This window comes from Octopus sinensis, linkage group LG7 (genome assembly GCF_006345805.1).
Source record: "Octopus sinensis linkage group LG7, ASM634580v1, whole genome shotgun sequence".
Taxonomy (NCBI): domain Eukaryota; kingdom Metazoa; phylum Mollusca; class Cephalopoda; order Octopoda; family Octopodidae; genus Octopus; species Octopus sinensis.
The window spans coordinates 26,921,086-26,946,978 of record NC_043003.1 but is presented as its reverse complement, the minus strand read 5'-3'; the positions used below and the strand labels follow the sequence as shown (position 1 = coordinate 26,946,978).

Genomic DNA, 25,893 nt, shown 5'->3' with positions numbered 1-25,893 from the left:
CATATATATATATATACATATATATATATTATGTTTGTACGTATGCATGTGTACATATATATGTATATACATACATATATATATATATATATATATATATATATATATATATATATATATATATATATATATATATATATGTATATGTATATACATATATATTTATACATACATATATATATACATTTATATATACTTAAGTGCGTGTGTGTATGGATGTGCACTTTGATGTAAACAAAACACTCACACACACACACACATACACTCACATACTTGGTATATGAAGATTCATCATCGAAGACACTTCATCGACTTGACTTCAAACACATACACACACACAGGCCGATAAACGAACTGTCACAGAAGACAAACACGCACACACATATATACATATATACAAACTTGTGTGTGTGTGTGTGTGTGTGTGTGTGTGTGTGTGTGTGTGTGTGTGTGAGAGTGTGTGTGTGTGAGTGTGTGTGTACTCACATTTCCTAATAAACATTCTAAGTTTACGATAGACATATATTCAAATAAACAGTTACAGGCAATGTACACACACACACACACATATATATATATATATACATACATACATATATATGTACATACATACATACACATATACATACAATCATACATACATACAAATATACATACATAAATATATACATACATGCAAACATACATACATACATAAATATATACATACATGGCGGTGCCCCAGCATGGCCACAGCTCGTGAGCTGAAACTAGAATCAATCAATCAATCAATACATACATACATACATAAATATATACATACATGGCGGTGCCCCAGCATGGCCACAGCTCGTGAGCTGAAACTAGAATCAATCAATCAATCAATACATACATACATACATACATACAAATATACATACATAAATACATACATACATACATACATACATACATACATACATACATACATACATATTCTAATACACACATAAACACCCTCTCGCAAAGTGCCGATACGCACTCGGCGCACATAGGCACCCAATATACACATATTCAAATAAACACACTCGAAGTCCACACTCACATCGTCGCGCCCGCGCACATCCACCCTGATTAAAATTCTATTTTTAAAATAACAAATCCCCGCCGCACAGTTTATTCTCCTCTCTACTCCTGCCCACCTCTTCCCGCCCCGCTCACCTTGATACCTTTTGCTTCTTACTCTCCCCCGTCCTAACTCCGTCGTCGTCACACGACAACGACGTCCCCCCACCCCACCCCCCACCCATTCCCTCTTGTTTATTCATTTATTTATTTATTTATTTATTTACTATTAAAGTTTCTCTCTCCCTCCTCCTTCTCGAAGCTTCGATTACGCTAACACCACCACCTTCCCCCCTGCTCGCCACCCTCTTCCCCTTCATGTGTTTACTACAGTTGTTGTGATAGTGGCGACGGCGGTGATAGCAATCCAACCCCCTGCCCCTGTTGATTCTATATTTATCTACATTACGCAGCAGTCACTCCTCCTCCTCTCTCGTTATCGTACGTCACTCGCTGCTCACTCTCATTGTAATCTTTCGTCATTCTCTCTCCTCTCGCTCTCCCTCTCTCTATTCGTCTTCTTTGTTGCCACACGCATTCAAACTATATAAAATGACTCCGGTTTTCATATCAATTCAGTCGCAAGCAAAACTAGCGTGCGAGGCGCTTCGCCTTTTTCTACTTCTTTACTCAAAATACACAAGTATCGTAAACAAACTTGAACACTCGCGAACAATCAACAGACAGAAAGAAAAATATATACATATATATCTTTTATCCATCATAGAACTTAACTATTTCTCCAAATTTTTAATTTTCACTTTTTCATTCGAGGATTTTTTAAGCAAACCTGCATTTTGAGGATTCACATATATATTTATTTACATTTTCTACGGAATTATATTTAAATATAACATATATATAAACGGACGCATTTTACAGAACTTAATTGTTTTGTCTTTTATATCTTTATAAATTTTTCCAAAGAGGAATATATTTTCTCCGAACGAATCAACGAAAAAAAACCACGTTTATTTGACTTGTATAAAAAATTTACAAATCAAAATTTTGACAAATCCTATCTTCTAAAGGAACTTAACCCAAACATATATATATATAAATATAAATTGACATATATATATATATATCATTTAATTTATTTTTCATAAACAGAAGAAACTAAGTTTTAAAAGTTAGCTAAACGCTTTGATTATTTCTCTTTTTCCTCTCAAAATCGGATTTATATATTAAAATTTTTGGGATTTGTTTTTCTGATCAGTCTTAAGATATATATATATATATACACACACACAAAGTTCTTTTAACTGGGATGGCTAATAGTTACTACAAAGTGGAGCAGGCACCTTTTGATGATCAGATAGTTCCAGACAAGGATGATCTCCAGTTCTCTGTAGATGTTGCTTCAGCAGCAGTTGGAAACGGTTGGCCACAAGTAAGTAGAGAACGGCCGAGATACAACGGTCTAATTTTGAGATTTATTAATGGCATAACTACAGTTTGATGCCCCTAAATTTTGTTTCCTTATAACTTTCTGTAATGTGCATATTTTTTAATGAAAGTTTACTGAGGTATGCTTTCGAGGATATAGAATATAAATGTGTTGGTAAAATTCTTTAAAAAGATTTTGGAAAAGTTTTGGATAGCTCTAACACCAATTTCCATTACTTTAAGCAGTTTCCTCTTTTTTTTTACTTTTATATACTTGAAACATCAACATAATGTAATCTACACTCTCAAGGCGTATTCCTGCAAAATTTCATTAAAAAATATGCATTTTAAAGAGTTTATAAGGAAACAAAAGTCAGAAGCGGGAAGAATGATCCGAAACTCTTACACCTTTTTTTTTGTTTTTTGTTTTTTTAAATGTTATTGTAATCATAATCTATTCGCGAGAGAGTATCTCTACAAAATTTTATTTGAAAATATGCATTTTATAAAAAGTTGTAAAGCAATAAATTTGTTGGGGCTCTAAACTATAGTTATGCCTTTATTTTCGTTTTGTTTCATTAAAATATTTGGTAGTCCTCAAGTACCATCTACCTTAAAACTGGGAGAGCTAGCTGCTCATATCGTCAACAACAACAACAGCATTATAAGCAACTATGTTTATTAAATATTATACTTAAGAAGAAATTTGTTTTCGTTTCATTTTTTTTTCTTTTGCTCGAAACTGAAATTAAAATTTAATTTCTAATAATCATTGTTGTTGTTACTCCTAGTTCAATACCAGTTATATACTGAGGAAGTGAATTTAAGCGATTATTTTCCTTTCTCAAAAGTCTGGCCCTTGTGTCGATCACGATCGGGTTAGTAATTGCCTGGTGGTTGTTTTAACGTTTAGTTGTGTCGCCTGGCGGTATCAGTTCGAATCCCGCCGAGGGTCAGGCTGACTTTGCAACATCCCCCAAGGAAGTTACTTTGGCTCGTGGTTCAGTGGTGGAAACTTAAGGACTGCCTTATTATTATTTTCTCTTTAATTTTCTAAAATGTCTTTCGTGGAAGCAGGAGAGGTGGGGTGTTATGTTTGTGTATAAGCATGTACGTATACTTATATACATGTGTATATAAGCGTGAGTTTATTACAATGTGCTGTTTGTTATGAATGATTTTTTTTTTTTATTATTTTGGTCAGTGGACGGTGGGCAACTCTAGATTTGAACCTGGGGGGCCTTTCATCAAAACATGCATTCATTATATGCGCGCTTGGACGTGCGAAAGAGTTTTTAACGTAGTAAACAAACTACACATGAAAAGAAGCATGCGCGCACACACACGCGCACGCATGCGCGCAGACGTACATGTCGATCGACAGATTAAAAAAGAAGATTGATAAAGCATGGCAAAAAAAAAATTAATTAATAAACAATTTAATCAAGTGCATCAATTAATTATTAAACGTAGTTGGAATTTACCCCCATGTCTAGTAATTAATGCCCTAACACCCTCCCCAGAACGACGTTCAAATTTCGTTAATCCTCTTTAAACCGCTTCACATGCCAATACAAAACTATCGAAAGATGCGAAAAGGGTTCGATGATGGCGTGATTGCAAAATAGGTGAGCATACTATCGGACCATAAGGATTAAAAAGAAGAAAAACAAATAGCGGGATTATGTTAGAGACCCCTTATTTTTATTTTTATTTTTTTACGCGTGTTTTGATCAGCTGACTGTTCCTTAATCCGAATCAAAGCGGTTTATCTCAGCTTAGGAGATTTGTTTTAATTTTCATTTTAATTTCAAAACATCCAATGTTTGTTGTGTTTATTATTTACATCAATTGGTAAATATCTACGGCAATCATTCCTTCACTGTAGGATTAAGGATTTTATAACTTTTCCCCCACTCGATCCCGACGGATATGGCGAAGAGACGGAATGAATGAGAGCGGGGCAGGTTGACCCCTTCACTGGATAAAATTATACCAGATTGAATGAAACCCTTCGAGATCTCCTAGTCAAACAGACCCTCATCGCAGTCCCCCCCTCTCACCTGTTTAGACGTAGACATAACAGCCAAATTTCAAGTAGATCTTGATAAAATATAGTAAAATAATGACCAAAAAGCCGTTTTATGTATGTAGTACTTGTGTGTGTGAGTGTATGAGTGTTTAAACATCGGTAGATATCAAAACAAAACTAGTTTTCATTCACGCAAACTTTTTCGAAGGTTACACTCTCTACTTTCACCGCCTCTCCTACCACCACTTAAACTTCTAACACTACTACCACTGCTACTACCTCACTACGTCTCCGCTAAATTCCATTATCTTTAACAACTTTTCTTTGTTTTATTTTTTTTATTTTTGTTTCGTTTTTTTTTTCTTCTTTCTTTCTTTAACGGGTTTCCTTACCCGGTAGGTAGTTCGATTCCTCGCCTAAGTTCAAATACCTCTGGGGAGGATGGGGGGGTTTTCGTCTTTTACCTTTAATCCATCCATCTGGGGGAGGATGAAGTAAAAAAAATGCGATGAGGATTTCACTACTAAATTAACACCTCAATAAATATACGTTTGTAAACATTACACATTTACAGACATTTAGAATACACGGGTTAAATTTTGTTTTAAATCCCATATAGATAGATAGATAGACTGGATATTTAAAACCTAGATGGGTAAATAGAATATACACACGCGTAGGAAAATAGATAATTAGATAGATGGATAGATAGGTTGAGGTTTATAAGACATCTGTTTAAAATATAGAGAGATATGTAGATAGATACATATAAATTGTTTATGCGAAATTTATAGTGCGAAGCTTCGTGATGGTGGGGAAGGCGACGACGTAGAAAGGTCCCAACGTGTTTTTGCGCGCACATAAAACCTGTAGGCGGAGCCTTAGTCATACTGCTTTTTGATTGGTGCAACTGGTGATGACGTCACCACTAGAATATCCTAAATATAGAAACTGACGACGGAGAAATCACTGAAGCGAGTATACCCCTCCCCTTCCTCCTTCTGGTTGTTTCTTTCTCTGTCCCTCTCTGTATTTCTTTATTTCCTCTTTCTTTCACTCATCCTATTTCTCCCTCGCTCAGCTTTTCATTCATACAACGCACACATGGTATCGCTATCATTTTCTCTCTCTCTTTTTCTCAACAACACGCCGCCTAAACTAACGATCAAACTCGGGGATTCTCTATGTAGTCGCTCGGCCAGCTAGAAATAGCAGTTAAGTCCTCCTTAAGGCATCTTACCGTTTTTAAAAGTTTAAAAAGCAAAATAAAAAAATCTTGTTACGGTCACTGCTGGAGTAGTTTGATCCGGATCTAAAACTACTATAACCTCGATTAACACCTGATCGAATTATAAGCCGAGGTAGGGAGCTGGATTGAGGGGGGAGGACATGATCTGACTAGCGTAGCGTGATATGGTGTGAGAGATTTTGTCTCTGACCACGTGGGTCCAGTAAAATAGATGATTTTCTTCCTCATTTATAAATAAATCCATTTATTAATTGTAAATTGTTTTTAATAGACTTTTAGGGAAAATGGGAGTGATTTTTTTTTGTTTTTGTATGTGTATATATATAAATATATATAATTTTGTGTATGGTCATGAAAATGATTTTTGATTCTTTTTGAAGCAAAAGTCAATCCTTTTATCTTATAGGGGGTTGCTGAGTAAGATTGGACGGACGGGTAGGCGATTGAGGTGACGAGTTTGGGAGCCGGGTGCAAATTGTTTGTTGGAAGGCCACGTGTAATTTTATTATATGCGATAATAAATACCTATTACACCCGTTTGACTCCCTACTTCTACCCCTAGCAACCACACAATAGATCACTCCTATCTGAAACGCCTAAATTGCAGTACATGGGGGGCAAAAAGTGCAGTGGTTTTTCTCTCTCTCTCTCTTTCTTAACCCATGTGTAACTAGCTAGGCCGAGCCGACTCATGCCTTGCTAATAAAACTGGGTGCACAAGTTCGATCTACTTCACGTCGAAATCGGAGATCCCATTATAAAGTTGTACAGATCGATGGAAGAAAATCTATCAGTGATCTTGTTCGTTTGAGCGAAAATCTCTGCCCGTGTTAGACAAATCTAGATCGCTATAGTGAACAATAGCGTCGCTTATAATAAACGACGCTATTGTTTTTTCAGAACGAAAATCGAAACAGGTTAACCTGCCTCCAATTCACCTAGATGTTCTGCAAAAAATAAATACATTAACGCACTCCCATATTTCCTTTCCTCCTCCCTACTACAAAATGATCGGATGGAATGCTTGATCTGGGTGGATTCTGTAAAGTAGAAAAAGACTCAACGGTCATTATTTTACGTTTTGGTGGTGGGGACGTGGTCACGCAAATTCCTTTTCAACCGACTCCTTACTTCCCATCCTCACCCCAATAATAGCAGCTAACCCCGAAAGATGAGTCGTGAAACAACACGCTGGTCAACAATAAGGGGTGATGGCTATTTATATATGTGTATATATATATATATATATATATGTGTGTGTGTGTGTGTGTGTAATATTAGCACTTAGAAGAATAAGAGAAAAATCGAATTCCGTCCTCTTAGGATATTGACCGTTTTTTTTCCTTTCTTTCTTTTTGTACTTGTTTCTTAGTTATTTGTGTACTGGATGACCTCTCCCGTACGAGTAGTCGTCACCGCCGCCACCGTGGCGAAACCACGTATTGAATTCTTAATAAATCGTTTATCAGATAAGTGGTGGTGATGGGTGTGGCGAAGCCTAAAGAGTTTCTATGTTGGTCAATGGTGGTGGTGGTAGTAGTAAGTAGTAGCTGGTGGTGAGAGTTGTTTACCGTTCTTGTTCCGTACCGGATCTAACATCTTTTGAGTTGCGTCATCCTCACGTAGCGAGCGTCTTGTTTGTTGTAACAACCTCGGCCGGGGTGGAGGTTATTATATCGTGTGTTCTTACATATGTATGTATATGCGTGTGTATGTATGTATATATATATATATATATATATATATTATATATATATGTGTGTGTGTGTGTGTGTGTGTAATATTAGCACTTAGAAGAATAAGAGAAAAATCGAATTCCGTCCTCTTAGGATATTGACCGTTTTTTTTCCTTTCTTTTTGTACTTGTTTCTTAGTTATTTGTGTACTGGATGACCTCTCCCGTACGAGTAGTCGTCACCGCCGCCACCGTGGCGAAACCACATATTGAATTCTTAATAAATCGTTTATCAGATAAGTGGTGGTGATGGGTGTGGCGAAGCCTAAAGAGTGGGAATGTTGGTCAATGGTGGTGGTGGTGGTGGTAGTAGTAAGTAGTAGCTGGTGGTGAGAGTTGTTTACCGTTCTTGTTCCGTACCGGATCTAACATCTTTTGAGTTGCGTCATCCTCACGTAGCGAGCGTCTTGTTTGTTGTAACAACCTCGGCCGGGGTGGAGGTTATTATATCGTGTGTTCTTACATATGTATGTATATGCGTGTGTATGTATGTATATATATATATATATATATATAATATATTGTGTGTCTTTCTATCTATTTATCTTTTGGAAGCAGCAGATTGACGGAAATATAAGACCGTCTGACAGGCGAATACCTTGCGGTATTTCTTCACTCATATACGTAGACCGCACAAACCGGTCTACTTGAAGTAACAGTCGAATCTTCCTCAAATCACAACCTGCCGGCTTTAAAAATGAATACGTCGAATAATGTATATCTAGATACATTATATCTGAATTTTAAAATAAGAAAACAAGATAGTTTTCATTGAAACTTCTTTGATTGTGGCTCTGCTATATATTATTTTAACTGAGCCGGGGTTTAAGTCATATGTAGATCTCTCGTCTTGACCATCCTGAGAGGTAGAACCTGATCCCCATTCATACACCTCACATATATTAAGTATTGTTTCTGCGTGTATCACAAAAAGTTTTGGCGCCAGGACGTTGATACTTGTCACCTGAGTGTCATTCGATACTGTGATATCTATGTTCAAACGGGTATGACTCATCATGAATAACAGCTACGTTATGACGAGTTGTTGACTCATATCTATCTATCTATCTGGCTTATATAATATATATATTTGGGATTGTCTCCCCTCTAATTTTTATCCAGAATTATTTATTTGCATATTAATTGCTTTCATTAACAAGGATGCAGTTTCAATTAAACAAAATGTTTATCAAACACTCTACTATCGAGTTCTCATGCAGCAAACGTCCACGGTTAATAACCCCCAATATCTGTATCAATTGAACTATGACGTCACAAGTATCCGGTTATAAGTATTAGCATATCTTGTAATCAAGCTAGCTGCGCACTCCTGAAGACGGATGTTTGTATATAGGGGAGAGGTAACTAGTATGGAGCCGGGATTTGTGAAAAAGTGTAAGATTAGATATGTTAAATAGTAAGATTTTTGTTGATAGATAGATAAGACAGGTAGATGGATTAGTTCGTTGTATAATCCCAGGACAGCTATAATCAATGATGTTACCTCATTATAACCGTCCCATTTTATAGATTCGATCTCCGTAATCTAAGGATCTTCTAGGTTTTTTTTAACCCAGTTCGGTAGCTTATGATGTGAGATTTGGCTATTATTTCTAGCACTCCGGCAGCTTGGAGATGGAGAGTTTGGCTCATGATACAGTGGTGGTGGTGGTAACTGGAGATGGAGCGATAGGTACATATGTATATTTAATGATAAAAAATATAATAAATAAAAGGAAGTGCAGATATTGGGACTGTTAACTATCGGAAATAGATACGGCTGGTAAATCGTTCTTCCTTTCAAAGACTACATCTCTTGCCTCCTCTCTCTTGCACTCTTGTCTTACTCTTTTCTTTCTTTCTTTCTTTTTTTTTTCTTCCTTTTCTTTGTTTCCCTCAATCGCCAAAACGGTTGGTTCTTATTCTGATGACGACACATCACCTCCAGCCATTCCGTCGGCTTTGAATTGAGGTTGGTTGACTAATTTCCACCCCCACTGTTTGATAGTTTAAATAAGATATTTCCTAAAGCACCCACGAGACCCCGCTACCCGGAACACTCGTATACACACATATACACTCACTTAACATGTATAGATGGAGTACTTTTCCTTTACACTCATACATAATGTGTACACTCTCACATACACGTTCTTTATTAACCTGGAGCTGAAGTAACTCGTAAAACGAAAGAAAAGTGTCCAGAATTTATTGAAATAAAATAGATTTTTACTCTTCGATTTATTACATGTAAATATTTTTTCTACTCCGACCAAACTGGAATAGTGCGAAATTGAGTTGGCCGTAACTCCGCTCTTTGCAACTAAAATATTGTTTGTCTATACCCAGCTTAATCGATTATGAAGAGATCGAAAAGAGTATTGCTTGTGTGTGGGTGTTTGTGTGTTAGAAGCCGGCGAAACGAAAATCAGAAATAGTGTGCTTTATCACTACGTCATGCTTATTTCATCATCACGTTGTGCTTATATCATCACAACCACGTCGGATTTAATTTCATCATTATCACTTCCTTTCTGTACCACACACGCGCATATACACATACCCGTTTATTTGTGTGTGTGCATGATATTAAGTGCCTTGCACGAAACTTTCATTTTTGAGCCGCTTTGTAACTGCTGCCAAAAAAGTGTGTTGTGATGTTGCACTAACGGTTGCGTGGGGTTCTGAAAGGAAGAACACGGAGAATAAGATAGATGAATCATTCTGTCATTGAAAAAGAAGAAAAAGAAAGCTACCTTTCTTCTTTCCTTTTACACACACACACACATACATACATACATACATACCGTCTCTTCTTACTGAATGGAAAACTACTTAAGTGAGCCGGACGAGTTTTCAGTGTGGAAAATTACACCGGTATATTACGTGAATGGATGGCTGTATTAGCTGAGTGTATATCGGCTGACTTGTTTTTACATAAATGTGCAAATATATATTTGCGTATGTTGTGTCTCTGTGGATGTGTTGTATGAAGAAATGTGTATGTGTCTTACGTATAAAGTTTTTTTAAAAAATGTGTGTGTGTACATGGCTATACTTAAGCATAGCCATGTACACACACACACAGAAAGAATGCGTTTACCGGTCTGCCTACCTACCTACCGACACCTCTTTAATTACAACTTACTGCTTAAATTTTTAACTTGTAAAGTGGCAATGGTACCATTTACAAAGACGCTTGTAGGCGGTAGAAAACTGCAGTGGGGGGCAAGTGTGATTTTTCAAGTTCATCTAGATATTAGCAGAGTTGTTAGAGCGTCAGTCAAAATTCTACGGGGGTATTTTTATATTTGGAGTTACGGGACGTGATTGCGCAAGACGTTACTTAGTGGTTTGTAATAAATCATCGCTTCGCGGGAAATCTTTCGAACTTGTTAGATATAACAGCCAAATATCCCTCATTCTTATGCCCTGTTATCTTGAAAACGGGATAAACACATTACACGGTGTAGTCCTAGATAAACTCTCCCTCCCCGAAGACTGGATGGTCCCGGCTGGAATGCCTTAAATCATAGCTCTGTTCGATCAACGCTGACTTCGCTAAACAACCCAAGATAGAAATAGAATATATATATATATATATATATATAGAAATATATATATATATATATATATATATATATATATATATCCTGTAACGGGGTGACAAGGTGTAGACATGTCTGTGTGTTGACTAACTTTCAGCTATGTTCAGCTGACCGTGAACGGAAAGCAAAACAAGATAAGCTACACGCGCGTTTGAGTGTCGGTATGTGTGTCTGTGTGCTTAGATCTCTCTCTCTCTCTCTCTCTCAGATATATAAAAGATGACCATAAGTTTCGTCCAAAACCCTTTCTCCACTTTCAAAGTAGTTGTATGCGTGCTTGGCGGAGGCTGGGTGAACAAAAATATACCCCTCATTGTTCTTAAATTCTCCCTTCTGCGGCTATTTTTCGGACGGCGGCAATTTTTTTTTTTCTATAAAAGAAAAAGAGAAAAGAACCCAAAATGGTTCAGCTGGCAGAATCGTTGGCGCGTTCGATATAATGCTTAGCAGCATTTCTTGCTATTCCGTAAGGTTTTGAGTTCAAATCCCGCGAAAGTCAACGTTCATCCTTTTTGTGGTCGATATAATAAAAGAACTAGTGGAATATTCGGGTTGAATATTCCACTAATTGGTTTTAAGTCTTGTGTCTAATTACTTTTATGATTTTCATTCCAGTAAGCTTTGTCAGTTTAAGTTTAAAACTTGGAGTAATATTTGTAGTTTTATTTTCTTAAAGTAAAATGAAACGAGCAAGAATTACTGTTTTCGCAAGTTGATCAATAAATCACTTTAAAATCAATAAGTTCGTAAGCTCGGTTTCATTTAGATGTTTAGAAATAAAATTTCGTTTATTCGGGTTTTGTTTTCTTTTTCTAACATGGATATCTTATATATTTCTGTGTCTACGTATAAATAAAAAAAATTAACAGCAATATATGCGTGCTAGTCGGTAGGTTCTTAAAAGACGCAGTTATTATATACTTGCAATTTGAAACCGGTTTCCTATTGCGTGATATAGCCACAAGAGAAAGAGAGAGAATAAGTTTAAAGCTGATTTTTACACATTTTTATTTGCTTAAGTTTTCTTTGAAAAGGAAAATTAAAAAGACGGTGAAACAATTATCTTCCCCACGTGCTCTATGATTGCTTTGACCGTACACCTTGTAAAAGTAGACTGTTCTAGCTTAACTCTGAAAGCTTGTGGTGACGGCCCATCAAAAAAGGTAGTTTTTGTGGGTAACTTTCATTTTAATTTTATGAAAAATGAATATTAAGACTAGAGAGAGAGAGAGAGATAATATGAGTGAATGGTTTTAGTTAAATAACTAGTGACGAGTATAAAGAGTTAACGTTAGAGAGAATATATATAGAAAAAAACTAGAGCTAAACTAATTGAGGCGCTTAATACACACGTCCTTACGCACACATTATGCGTGTATGTGTTTGTGTGATGTAGGGTATAAAGCCATGCGTATATAATTGTGTGAGAAATACATGAAAAAAAATAAACGCCAAGTAGACACAAGAAAAAGAAACAAACAAAGCAATAAAAATATATAATTGTGCGTGTGTAATAGCTACGGTTCAGTGAAACTGCTTGAAATATCGATAAGATCTATAAAGTCTTGTAATTGTGTAAAAATGCACACTCGAGTTGATAAAAGGTAGATGACATGATCGAGTTCGGGCAAGTGTTACTAGGTGATCGTTTTTCGAGCTAGAAATAGCAGTCGCGACTTCTTCAAATATGATGTCCTCTTACCTTTAAAAAGAAAAGGTTTAAGAAACAACACATTCGAGAGTCTTAAGCCTCGGCATATGGAGCTTTGTTGAAGTGCGCTCCAGTCGTGACCATCCCGTCGTATCTTTTACTTCGGGTTATATTATTTGATGTTTCGTTTAGGGTTGCTAGTTTTAGCGAGTCATGAATTTTATATACTGGGATTAACGTCTGGTTTGGGTGGGTGTTTATTATAGAAAATAAGACTGTTGTAAGGGGCGGTGCAGTGTCGTCACCCTTTCATCGTTTTCGGGTTTGAAACAGCCTCCAGTGAGAAGATAGAACTGCATGTATAAATTCATGTCTATTCATAGTAGTTGTTGTTAAGAAGGGCATCCAGTCGTAGAAACCACGCTGTAAAATGGAAATATACATGTATGTATGAACACATAATACGCGCGTGTGTGTGTGTGTGTGTGAAAGAGAGAGAGAGAGAGAGATTTTATAAGTGTATAAGCTTTTATTTGTGCATACATACATACGTTAAGCACGCAGTTTGTGTAAAGCAATTTTCAACTGGTCGGCTCCAGTACGGAAGCAAAGCAGTAGCTAAGTGTTTGTGCGTGTTATGAATTGTCCCATTGTTTATTTTAAAAAGACTGACACCAACCACACGGCAGTTACACTCACTCACTCACACACACACACACTCATGTACATGCAATACACTCGAGTGCCTGCTTGATCGAGCACTGACTGGACAGAGCATTGCGCAACAGCTATTGCTGTTACGGCTGACTTATTAGGAGTTTCATCCATTTGAGGGTTTGATACTGCGGTGGTGTGTTCGAATTCTCGTGGTAGATATATTTATTTTTTCTATATTATTTAAATTTTACGCCTTTTTGATCTCACAAGAAAGACGAAGGATTTCTTTTTTTTGTCGTTTTATTAGATTCAAAACTGAATTATTTCTGTTTGCAATCTCTTAATTTTTTTATTATTTCAAATAATTTCCTTTTATTAGTAGTTGTATATTTTTTTTTTTTTTTACATCAATTTGTGTGAATTCCCCTCCCCATTTATATAGCGGTGTGTGTGACATAACTAAAGGATTGTATATCTCCCGACCGATTTTGTTTCCTCATAACTTTTTCATATACATACATACAATGAAATTTTCCAGATATACATTTTAAAGTTTCTCGCTTTCATACTTTCTTGTCTACTTATCGGAAAAACGACGATGTGATCTTTCGAACGAAACACACACACACTTGCAAGGGAGGCGGTTAACTCTTTAGCGTTCATATCCATACTTTAAAAAAAAATTTTTTTTTTTTTTTTTTTCAAAAATAATTTTGTTAACGTTTTCCCTACGCAGCATAGTTTCATTGGATTATAGAAGGAGCTAACTTTGAATATTTCGCATGAAATTCCTAAAGGCTAGTTTTAAGTGCAGTCAGTTTAATATTCTACTAATGTGGGTGTGTACGCGCGCCTTATAATCTTGAAGTGTAATATTAATTAATCATTAAAAATATTACTTTATAATATGGAAGGAAATTTTTGTATAAAGCTTTGACTGGAAAAATTTTTAATTTAACTTTCCACAAACTTTACACTTTTTTTTTTTTTTTTTCTCTTTAATTTTCTCTCCTTGTGTGTGTAGCTTTGAGGGGGGAAAAAACTACTTGATTTCCAATCCTGAATGTCAAGAAATTATATCAGCTTTGCTTTTAGAGAATCGCTATCAATTAATATTGTTTTCTCTCTCTCTCCAACTAAAAGGCAGACTTCAAGTAACGAATTTTTTTTTTTTTTTTTTTTTTTTTGTGCGCGTTAAATGTCTCCAATAAGACCATTGACCCGTTTGGGTGATTTTTTTTTTCCCCCTTTAACTCCATTGAAGTACCTACATATATATCATATATATATATGGCACCATCACACTTTTTTTAAATCTTTTTAAACATCGCCTTTTCCCCCACATATTTTACTACTAATATTTAAATGACTAAACACACACACATGCGTGTGTACAGGCGCGCGCCTTTTTCCACCCTCAAATTACATATACTATCAAACACATAAAAACGATAAAGCAAATACGGACGGCCATATTATACATACATACACTGCGTGTCTCACACACATACACACACACGTGTTTGCTGTTCAGTTCACGTGAACCAACGTTTGAATTATACATACATTACATATTACTTACCCACGCAACTATTGTACATATTATACATACCCGACTTCAACTACATTTGTACACACCTAGAAATTTTTTATTTATTTTTTCTTATCGAGAGAATAATAAGTAGGAACGTGTGGGTGTGTATGTGTGTTACAGTGTGTGTGCGTGTGTCTAGTTACATAAAAACACACCTTTTTTCTCTCGTCAAGGAGCGGTGGGTTTCAAAAAGAATAACCGTTTCCGGATTTGTCACACACACACAAACACACACGTATAAGGTCTACGCACACACGCATGCGTGAGTGTGTGTATGTGTGTGTGTGCAAATAAGTAACCCTTTACCAAACTATAACTTTTTTACATCTTACGGTAACTTCAAATACACACGCTAATTGCTCAACTCGCAGGCCGACCTCTTCCTCTCTCTCACGCACACACACACACACATACACACACACATTGAAGCCTCTGTATATGAAACAGAATATCTAATGTGATCAGATGATAAATCCTGTACGTGGTTATTCAGGCTATTAGAAATAGCAGTCAGATTTCTATCTTCATTTAATAGGACCGTGAAAACATTTGAGAAGGGAAAACATAGTTACAAAGTTACATTTTGGCCTTGCGGTGTTCTGTTTTGTCTCTATTCATTCTGTGTTCAAATCCTTTGTCTCTTCCCCCCCCCCCCCCGCATATACTTTGCCTGTCACTTTTCGGGATCAATAAAATAAGGCATAAGTCGAGTTCAACTTTGTCGTTCATCTTTTCAGAGGGACGATAAAATAAGTGCCCATCATAATCATCAAATGCTTGTGGGGGGTCGATGCAATAGACTTGATCCTTTACCTTAAAACGATTAGCTTTGTCCCAATATCTGAAATTATTATTATTATTATCATTGTCATCATCATTATAATTAATTTTTTATTTTTTTTGTTGTTGCAGGTGGAACCGGATTTAGAACAATACTTGGTGTCACCAACACAGAGCTCACCAGCCTTCAGGAAGCGCCAACGTCGTGACAGCGCATCAGTAGTGGGTGAATTCTTCAACGATGATGGTGAACTAAAAGGTGGCCTCTTATACAGTAACTCAAACAACCTTCGTATTGGTTTAATGAACTGTAACAGTGTTTACAATAACATGGCCAACCAGAATGGCGTAGAGCTTCACCGTGGTAACAGGTTAATGGTGATGAATTCAGTCAATATGAACGGTTTAAAGACCCAGTTGGTGCATCAGGCTATCACCAACAATGGTGGTAGCAATATGGGCAGCAACGGTCACTTGCCGTCAATAGAGGACGGTCGTAAAGAGCTGGACTGGGACGAGTACTCATCAAATATCAAATTGGAACCAGAAAACTTTGACATCGATTCTATAGGGGGTATGACCAATGTTGATTACATAAATTCGATTGACCAGCAAGAGCTGGATTTGAACCAGGAGAACTGCAAGGCCTTGTGGGACGACATACGTCTGGGAATGCACATGGTCACTTCTCAAGACACTTCTCAGGACACTATGGCCGGATTAACTAATCGTATCAAGAGTGAACCTATTGATACTGACTGGGACAAGCCCGCCTGTCAGTACACCTCATCGATTTTGCTCAACAATACCGGTAACAACCAGAACAACGTTATTAACAATACCAGCAATAGCAACCTTAGCAACAATGGTGTTAACATGCTTACTGCTTGTAAATTTGAGCCGGTTCGGACAGCATGTGCTATAGAATCGAAGCCGAACATAAATGAGGCCGGCGGGCATCACCGGACTAAAGTGGGAAAACTTCAATCATCTCTTATGTCGATGGGCTACGCCACACAACTTCCTGCTCATCCCCACCACCAGAATCTCTCTTTCTTGCACTCACCAAATTCCTCATCACCTTCCTCATCGGCTCTATCCAACTCCTCCTCTTCCTCATCGACGGGTGGCCCCCTGTTTCCAACCCCACCCAATTCACTGCCCGCCAGCCCCGTCCAGGAAGGCTCATTCCGACGCACACCACCGCCGCCATATCCAGGCAACCCGCGTCACTTTATGAACCCCGTACTGTCAGTTCCCCCTGTGAGGACAGTAAATAAAAAACAACCTGTGACACATCCTGGATGCTCAACCATAAAGTACAACAGAAAAAACAACCCTGAGTTGGAGAAAAGACGAGTTCATTTCTGTGATTTTCAAAGTAAGTACCTCTTATCTTAATACTCTAATATCCATGATATATGAATGAGCAAATCTGTGTGTGAGAATGGTTTACAAGCTAATGACTATGAACAGTAACATTCATTGACATTTTTCCTTAACAAATAATCTGCTAGCTTTACACTTTCAAACTCCTCCAGAATAAAATATCTACCTGTCTGGTGGAGCAGGAGGGCACCTAGTTTAACACAGTCTAATTAATCGACTGATAATATGTTGGTGTCACAAACACAAGCAGTTACAATGTAATATTTTATTCTCCGATGTAAAAATTATGGTAGTTAATTAGAAGAATGTGATTTGAGTGAGATTATGTTGATATTTCCAGCAAGTATCTCTCGACCACCTACAGGTGTATTGATAATAATTATCATTAAGGTGACAAACTGGCAGAATTGTTTGCACTCTGGACAAAATGCTTTGGGGGCATTTCTGGCATTTACATTCTGACTTCAAATTCCACCAAGGCTGACTTTTGCCTTTCATCCTTTCAGAGTTGATAAAATAAGTACCAGTTCAACACTGGAACTGATGTAATCTACCTCCCCCACCCCCACCTCCAAATTATTGTCGTTGTGTCAAGATTTAAAACCATTATTATTATTGTGTTTGTAACATTTCTTGGTTATAACTTATCTAATAACTTATCTCTCTCACTTTTTCAGATTGCCGTAAAGCGTACACGAAAAGCTCTCACCTGAAGGCTCATCAGCGAATCCATACAGGTATGTATCGATTTATTATTATTATTATTATTCATAGTGAAATGGCCAGGGGATAACATAGATAGCTTGACATAAAGACTAGCCATATATATAAATGTGTATATGTGTGTATGCACACGTGTACATATATAACAACTCTCATTTTAGTTTAAATTCAACTTGAAATGAATAGTTGTTTGGCAAGCTACCATGTACAATTGTGTAGTGTCTTGTCATGAAAATTTATCTGTGACACTAGCTGCAAGAGTCAAACTGACAAACTGGTATATCTACTGAGTTAAAATACATTAAAAAAAAAAGCAAATTTATTTTTATATACATATATACCATAGCAAATGTTAAATAGGATTACATAACATTTCTCTGAGATAGAATGACAGAGGAAAATACTGCTACCACCTGTTAAAAGTAGCAACCAAAATCTCAGCCCTCACTCTGTCCTCTTAAAAAAAAACAAGTAGGGGTAGAGAAAGATACATTGGATGGTGTAGTCATGGCTGGAACATCTTTGATCATAGGTCTGTCTACTTCTTGAAGACTACTCTGCCATGCTTCATTTGGGATTAAAAGGGTTAACCCTGCTCAGCTAAAATTCTAACCCTGTTTTTATATGGGTTTATTATTAGTGGGTTAACTGGTTTTTGCTGCCCTTTTTCCCTACTAGGTTCCCACTGAGAATAATTCTGTTTGATTAAAATACAGATTAGAGTTGGGTAGGGTTAGGCATTTTTGTATTTGCCATTTTCTGATTTTGCTAATTTCTCTCTCATTAAAACTGATTGAATTTTTACTTATATCTCGTTTTCTTCTTTATTTTCAGGAGAAAAACCTTATCTTTGTACGTTTCCTTCCTGCCAGTGGCGCTTTGCTCGCTCCGACGAACTCACCAGGCACATACGAAAACACACCGGTGCCAAGCCATTCAAGTGCAAAGTCTGCGAGCGATGCTTTGCACGTTCTGATCACTTGGCGCTGCACATGAAACGCCATGAACCCAAGAACAAATGAACCGACGGTTTAGAATTTTGTTCTACCATGCACACCGTGAAGGATTTTGGAGACGACAATAGTGACAGAAGCGGGGCATGGCTGAAAACACGCTCTTTCCTCGCCTCTTCTTGTGTTCGTCACCCTTGTGAAACGGGCCAGGCATGTGGTAGTTTGCTTGCACAGGACAGGGTCATTCAAACCCTTCGAAGAGTGGGGCTAGATAAAACCCACTGTCTTGCTGCACCAAATACTGTGCCGCGAAACCTCTGGTGCTGACATGAGCTTTGTGATTGGAGTGTGAAAGATTTATTATTTTCCCCTCATTTTTGCAACTACTTTTTTTTTTTACTGTTTAAAAAAACATTTTTACACACACCATAAAAAAAAAGGAGAACAATTAAAATTGGAAAATTTTTAAAGAAATAAACTTTTTACAGAAATATATTGTACTGTGGAGTATTAATGGCTAGAAAAACCACTTTTTTTTCTCTTTCTCTTTTTTAAATTCAAAATTTTTTTTTTTTTTTTTTTTTACAACGTATAGCCCTTCTCCACCCCATGAAAAAACGATCACCATTACCACCTCACTGTTATATTTCTCAAATTCAGACAATTACATACAAAACCCCATAGTGTGTTGGATTCATCAATTCACCAAGAACAAACTCTGAATATATATTGTTTTACAAATTCTTTTATTAACGACGAAACACACTAATTTCTCAAAGACATTCAGTAATGTGTTATTTGTTCATATTGATCATCATAATAATAATGATAATAATTATTATTATTACAATTATATACTGTCAATTTAACATTTAAAAAAATAATAATAAAATGGACAACTGTCTTTATTTTATATATACATATATCTTTTGTTGTTATTTTTGCATTGTTACATTATATCTTATTTTGTTAATCATGTGTATATACAATATGTATGTATGTATATGATATATATTATTCACAATATGAGTCTATACATTGTTTGCATATATAATATGCTTATGTGTATATATTTTAACCAATAGGCATAGGAGTGGCTGTGTAGTAAGTAGTTTGCTTGCTTATGAACCACATGGTTCCGAGTTCAGTCCCACTGCATGGCACCTTGGGCAAGTGTCTTCTACTTTAGCCTTGGGCCAACCAAAGCCTTGTGAGTGGATTTGATACACAGAAACTGAAAGAAGCCCATCGTATATGTGTCTGTGTTTGTCCCCTCAACATTACTTGACAAACGATGCTGGTGTGTTTATGTCCCCGTAACCTAGTGGTTTGGCAAGAGGGACAGATAGAAGAAGGACTAGGCTTACAAAGAATAAGTACTGGGGGTCGACAAAAGGCGGTGCTCCAGCATGACCACAGCGAAATGGCTGAAACAAGTAAAACAGAAAAAGAATAATACAACACGACAATATATACATATATATATATATATTTTATATAGTCTATATTATATATGTATGAATATGTGTACATATTTTAATTGATAATGCAACACAAATTATATATTTATTATGTATTCATATAATAATTATGCATATAACATATATTGTATAGTTTGACTGATGGTTTTTTTGGAGTTGCATTTGTGTTATTCTTTTATTGTGCATAGATTTTAATATCACCTGACTAAAAAAAAAAGCATTTTGCAGAATGGATAGAGCCTCTATTGGTGTTTTGTGTTCTGAGTTCAAATCCCGCTGAAGTTAACGTTGCCTTTCATTGCTTTGTTTCTTATTTCTCTATTGCCCACAAGAGACTAAACATAGAGGGGACAAACAAAGGGATTAAGTTGATTACATCGACCCCTCAGTGCGTAACTGGTACTTAATTTATCGACCCCGAAAGGATGAAAGGCAAAGTAGACCTCGGCGGAATTTGAACTCAGAACGTAAAGACAGATGAAATACCTATTTTTTTACTACCCACAAGTGCGTAACTGGTACTTAATTTATCGACCCCGAAAGGATGAAAAACAAAGTAGACCTCGGCGGAATTTGAACTCAGAACTTGTTTCTATAAGATAAAGTACCAGCCAGATACTGGAGTCAATGTGATTGACCATTTCCCTCCTGATCGCTGCATATTTCAAACCTTGTGGCTATATTAGAAAGTGGTGTCATGGATTAACCAAAGCATTAGAACATCAGGAAAAATGCCTAGCAATATTTGTTCCAGCTCTATTTTCTGAGTTCAACATTGCCTTTCCCTCTGGGGTTAATAAAGTACCAGTTATATATTGAGGTTTCTGATATCAGCTAAGCCTCTCTTTTCAAATTTTCTAGCCCTGTGCCTTAATGAGAAACCCTTAAAAGCTGCAAAATAACAGAATTGTTAAATCACAAAATCTACAGTTTGATGTTCATTCCAGTTCTTCACATTCTGGGTTCAGAGTTAATAAAATAAAGTACCTATCAAGTACTGGGGTTGATGTAACTGACTTGCCCCCTCCACTCAAAATTGCTGGCCTTGTGCCAAAATTTGATACAATTTTAAGGCAGAATTATTAGTGCACCAGACAAAATGTTTAGTGTTATTTCTTTCAGTTCTTTACATTGAGAGTTCAAATCCCGCCAAGGTTAGTTTTTCCTTTCATCCTTTCAAGGTCAATAAAATAATATACCAGTTAAACACTGGGGTTGATACAACTGATTTACTCTACTTGCTGGCCTTGTGCAATAATATGAAACCATTATTATCAATAATATGCTGGGTAAAATGCTCAACAGTATTTTGTTCATCCTTTCTTCCTGAGTTCAAATTCCACTGAAGCCAACTTTGCCTTTCATCCTTTCAGGGTCGAGAAAATAAGTTCCAGTTTTAGACTGGAGTCAGTTTTGAACTTAACCCCTACCCTGAAATTTCAGGCCTTGTGTTTACAGTAGAAAGGATTATAATTAATTTTTTAAGACAGTGAGTTGGCAGTATCATTAGCATGCCAGTCAAAATGCTTAGCAGCATTTCATCCATCTTTACATTGTGAGTTCAAATCCTGCTGAGGTCGACTTTGCGTTTCATCCACGTGAAGTCAATGTCCCCTCCTGCAAAATTTCATGCCTTATGCCTATAACAAAAAAGATCATCATCAGCATTATGGTTTGACAGAGCCCTTAGGGTAGCGTTTCTCAACCAGGGTTCTGCAAAAGGTTCCTAAGGGTTCCCTGAGAAAGAGTGAGATCAGCTAATGCCAATTTCACGATCGTAATATTTACTATACATGCACACTACTATTGGTTATTGTACTATAGGCACCATCCTATCTAACCTATTATGTTATTAAAAATCTATAGATATATGAACTACGATGAAAAGAATATGAGAAAGATATGACATACAATCAGGTTTTTTTTGTGCTGGGGTTTGTTTTAAGGGTTAAATTTCCTTCAACTCATACCCTACTGTCTTAAAAACATGAGAACACATAATGTAGGACTAGTTACATTAATTTCAAATTAAAGAGAGCTAGTCAAGGCTGAATTGTTTTCACTTGATTATCTCTGACCTGACCCAGGGTTAAACAATGAGAAAGTAGTATCTATGTGATTGCTTGAACTGCAAAGAAATAACAGCCAAATTTTCCGCAAATCACACCTCTTTTAGTGGAGGTGAGAGAAAAACATAGATCAATGGTTAACAAACTGAATATACGAAGGCACACACATCCACTCTGAAATATTTGCTCAACCCTTCTGATATCAACTTGCCTGAAACTGTACCTGGCTCTATGATATGTTTTAAAATTATCTAAATTAAAATTTTTTATCATAGTTTATGCTCATTTATATCTCAAACACTAGCTTAACCCTTTTGTTATAATATTATTTTGAGATGCTCTGTGTTTCTTTCAATTAATTTTAAATGTAACAAGGAATTTAATAAAATAATTTAGTTATCAGTAAGCTAGTGTTAGGAACATAAATTGTTACTAAGGTTTGGTGGAAGATATTAATTCAAAACTTATGAAAAACAAGACATTTGTTACTACAGAGCCAGAGGCAGCTTCAGCCGGGTTGCTATCAAAAGGGTCAACAATGATAGTTACTTCCGTAAATTCTTCATAATTTTCAATAGAAACAAAGGCAGTGTGTTTCAACTGAAATATAAGAACACGTGGGTTAATGAGAAGACAAGATGGAGTAAGCTTTCATATGATATTTCTTTATTCACCACACACTGAATAAGTTTTAAAAAATTGGAAACTTTATGGTACTTTGCTTCTACTTAGACCCTTTCCTTTTCAATTCTTACCGGCTTCCCCACTGATGTTTCCTGTGAATTGTCTACTTATGCATGTACACATCATCGCCATCATTTTAACGTCCATTTTTCCATGCATGCATGGAAAATGGATGTTAAACAGTGATGATGATGATATATATGTATGTATATATATATATATATATATACAATAATAATATAGGGTGAAATCAATTAATTTGGAGTAATCATTAATTTCACCAAGTAGATATCGGCATGTAAAAGCCCCATTCAAGGAAGGTTTAAGTAATACTAAGTAATTAAGGGTTTAGCAACGATTTGCCTCACCACACACCGAATTTAGAAATAGAAGTCAAAGAGTTATGGCTATTCTTTCTACTTGAAAGAGAGATCTCAGTAAAACCACACTTTTAAGTGCTGTGGTTTTACTGAGATCTCTCTTTTAAGTAGAAAGAATAGCCATAACTCTTTGACTGCTATTTCTAAATTCGGTGTGTGGTGAGGCAAATCGTTGCTAAACCCTTAATTACTTAGTATATATATATACACATACACATGTATGTATATGTGTGTGTATGTGTTTATATGGAAGGCTTCTTTCCGTTTCTATCTACCAAATCCACTTCCAAAATTAGTCAACTTGGAACTATAGTAAAAGTCACTTGCCCAAGGTGCCACATAATGAGACTAAATGCAGACCATGTGGTTAGGAAGCAAATTTCTTACCACTCAACCACATCTGCATGGAAAAGCATGAAAATATTGCACACACACATTTTCAAAATGAAATCAGATTCTTTTCTAATCGAAGAAATTTTGAAGAATTGTTACTCTCATGGGTGCAACACCTACTTTGCAAAGAAGGGAAAATTTTCCACACAAATTCAAATTTCAGTGTACATCTACAGCAAAAGAAATTTAATGGGTGTAGTCGCTTCTTTCCTTCTTTGAGAAATACTGGATTAGATAATGCAGTCATAGATTAAATACACCTAAAAATGCTGGATGGTCACAACTGTTGGCTAAATTATCATATTGAGTGTATGTGTGGTTGTGAGGTTAAAATGGTACTTGGCCTTTCTCATGGGACAAATGTGACAGCCAAAGACATGAAATAGGCGTAGGAGTGGCTGTGTGGTACGTAGCTTGCTTCCCAACCACATGGTTCCAGGTTCAGTCCCTGTGCGTGGCACCTTGGGCAAGTGTCTTCTACTATAGCCTCGGGCCAACCAAAACCTTGTGAGTGGATTTGGTAGACGGAAACTGAAAGAAGTCCGTCGTACAGATGTATATGTTGGTGTGTCTGTGTTTGTCTCCCCCAACATCGCTTGACAACCGACACTGATGTGTTTATGTTCCCGTAACTTAGTGGTTCAGCAAAAGGGACTGATAGAATAAGTACTAGGCTTACAAAGACTAAGTCCTGGGGTCAATTTGGTCGACTAATGGCGGTGCTCCAGCATGGCTGCAGTCAAATGGCTGAAACAAGTAAAAGAGTAAAATCAGCTAAGCTGTAAATCTTGAATATTTACAAGAATTCTGTTCATTTTTCACAGTAAAGTTTGACCACCTAGGTAAATATTAGACCAAAAGATTTTCTACATGAAACTGTATGCTGAATTTTTTGAAGGGGATTGTGGAAGTGTGGTAAGAAGCTTGCTTCCCAACTGCATGGTTCTAGGTTCAGTTCCACTGTGTGGCACCTTGAACAGGTGTCTTCTACGATAGCCTCAGGCTGGCCAAAGCCATATGTGTCATGCTGAGGGACTGAACCTGGAACCATGTTGATTTGTTTACATCCCCATAACTTAGTAGCTCAGTAATAGAGATCAATAGAATAAGTACCAGGCTTAGTACTGGGGCTAAATTAGTTTGACTGAAGCCTTCAAGGCATTTCTCCAACACAACTTCAATCCATTGACTGAAACAAGTGAAAAATAAAACATTTTTATATACATCCGTATATATGGCAGGATTCTTCCATATATATATATATACAGGGTGGCCCAAAAGTAGGTTTACAGTTATTCAACTATCTCTTTCACATTCATATATTAACAGTTTAGATATTAATTATAAAAACAAAATGAAACCATTATTCTATGCTAATTTAGTTAATTTTGTCGAGTTCCCTTTTCAGTTTGTAAGAAAGAAATTTAAATATATTAAAATGTTTTAAAAGAAATTTAAAGTGCCTACGTGATAACTGTAAACCTACTTTGGGGCCACCCTGTATATATATATATATAGAGAGAGAGAGAGAGAGAGATAGACAGATATATGAAAATATATGCTAATACACATAAATATCAGTGGTATAAGGTGGTTAATTAATTTTTTCAGTTTTTAAGAAAGAAATTTAAATGTAATAAAAGAAATTTAAAGTGCCTATGTGATAACTGTAAACCTACTTTGGGGCCACCCTGTATATATATATATATATAGAGAGAGAGAGAGAGATAGACAGATATATGCTAATACACACACATAAATATCAGTGGTGTACAGTGGTTATTAAACTGGGTGTGTTGCCACACCCATTGCCACCAAATTTCAAGTTAGAATATACCAAAATTTTCCATTAAGACTTGTAATTAAATTAATGAGTAAGGTTAATGTTCATAATGAATTTGCCACATTCAATGGGTGTGCAGTGCACAGCTAGCACATCCAGAATATACACCCCTGAAAAATATGTATATATGATGCGTAGACAAAAAATGAACATATATACTAACACACACACACACATATAAAGGGGTGCTGAAAAGTTCC

The 25,893-nt window shown here is 36.3% G+C and overlaps 1 protein-coding gene across 2 annotated transcripts; it reads left to right on the top strand.

The window, feature by feature from the left end:
* Nucleotides 1-1,653: 1,653 nt before the first annotated feature.
* On the top strand, nt 1,654-19,461 carry LOC115214070 (Krueppel-like factor luna). 2 transcript variants are annotated; one of them, XM_029783115.2, is made up of 4 exons: nt 1,654-2,476; nt 15,911-17,159; nt 17,845-17,904; nt 18,725-19,461. In XM_029783115.2, the coding sequence occupies exons 1-4, from the start codon at nt 2,354-2,356 to the stop codon at nt 18,910-18,912; spliced, it is 1,620 nt and encodes a 539-aa protein (XP_029638975.1). In that variant the 5' UTR covers nt 1,654-2,353; the 3' UTR covers nt 18,913-19,461. The 2 variants fall into 2 exon arrangements, with proteins under 2 accessions (XP_029638975.1, XP_029638976.1); XM_029783116.2 differs by lacking the exon at nt 1,654-2,476 and adding an exon at nt 13,341-13,616.
* Nucleotides 19,462-25,893: the final 6,432 nt, after the last annotated feature.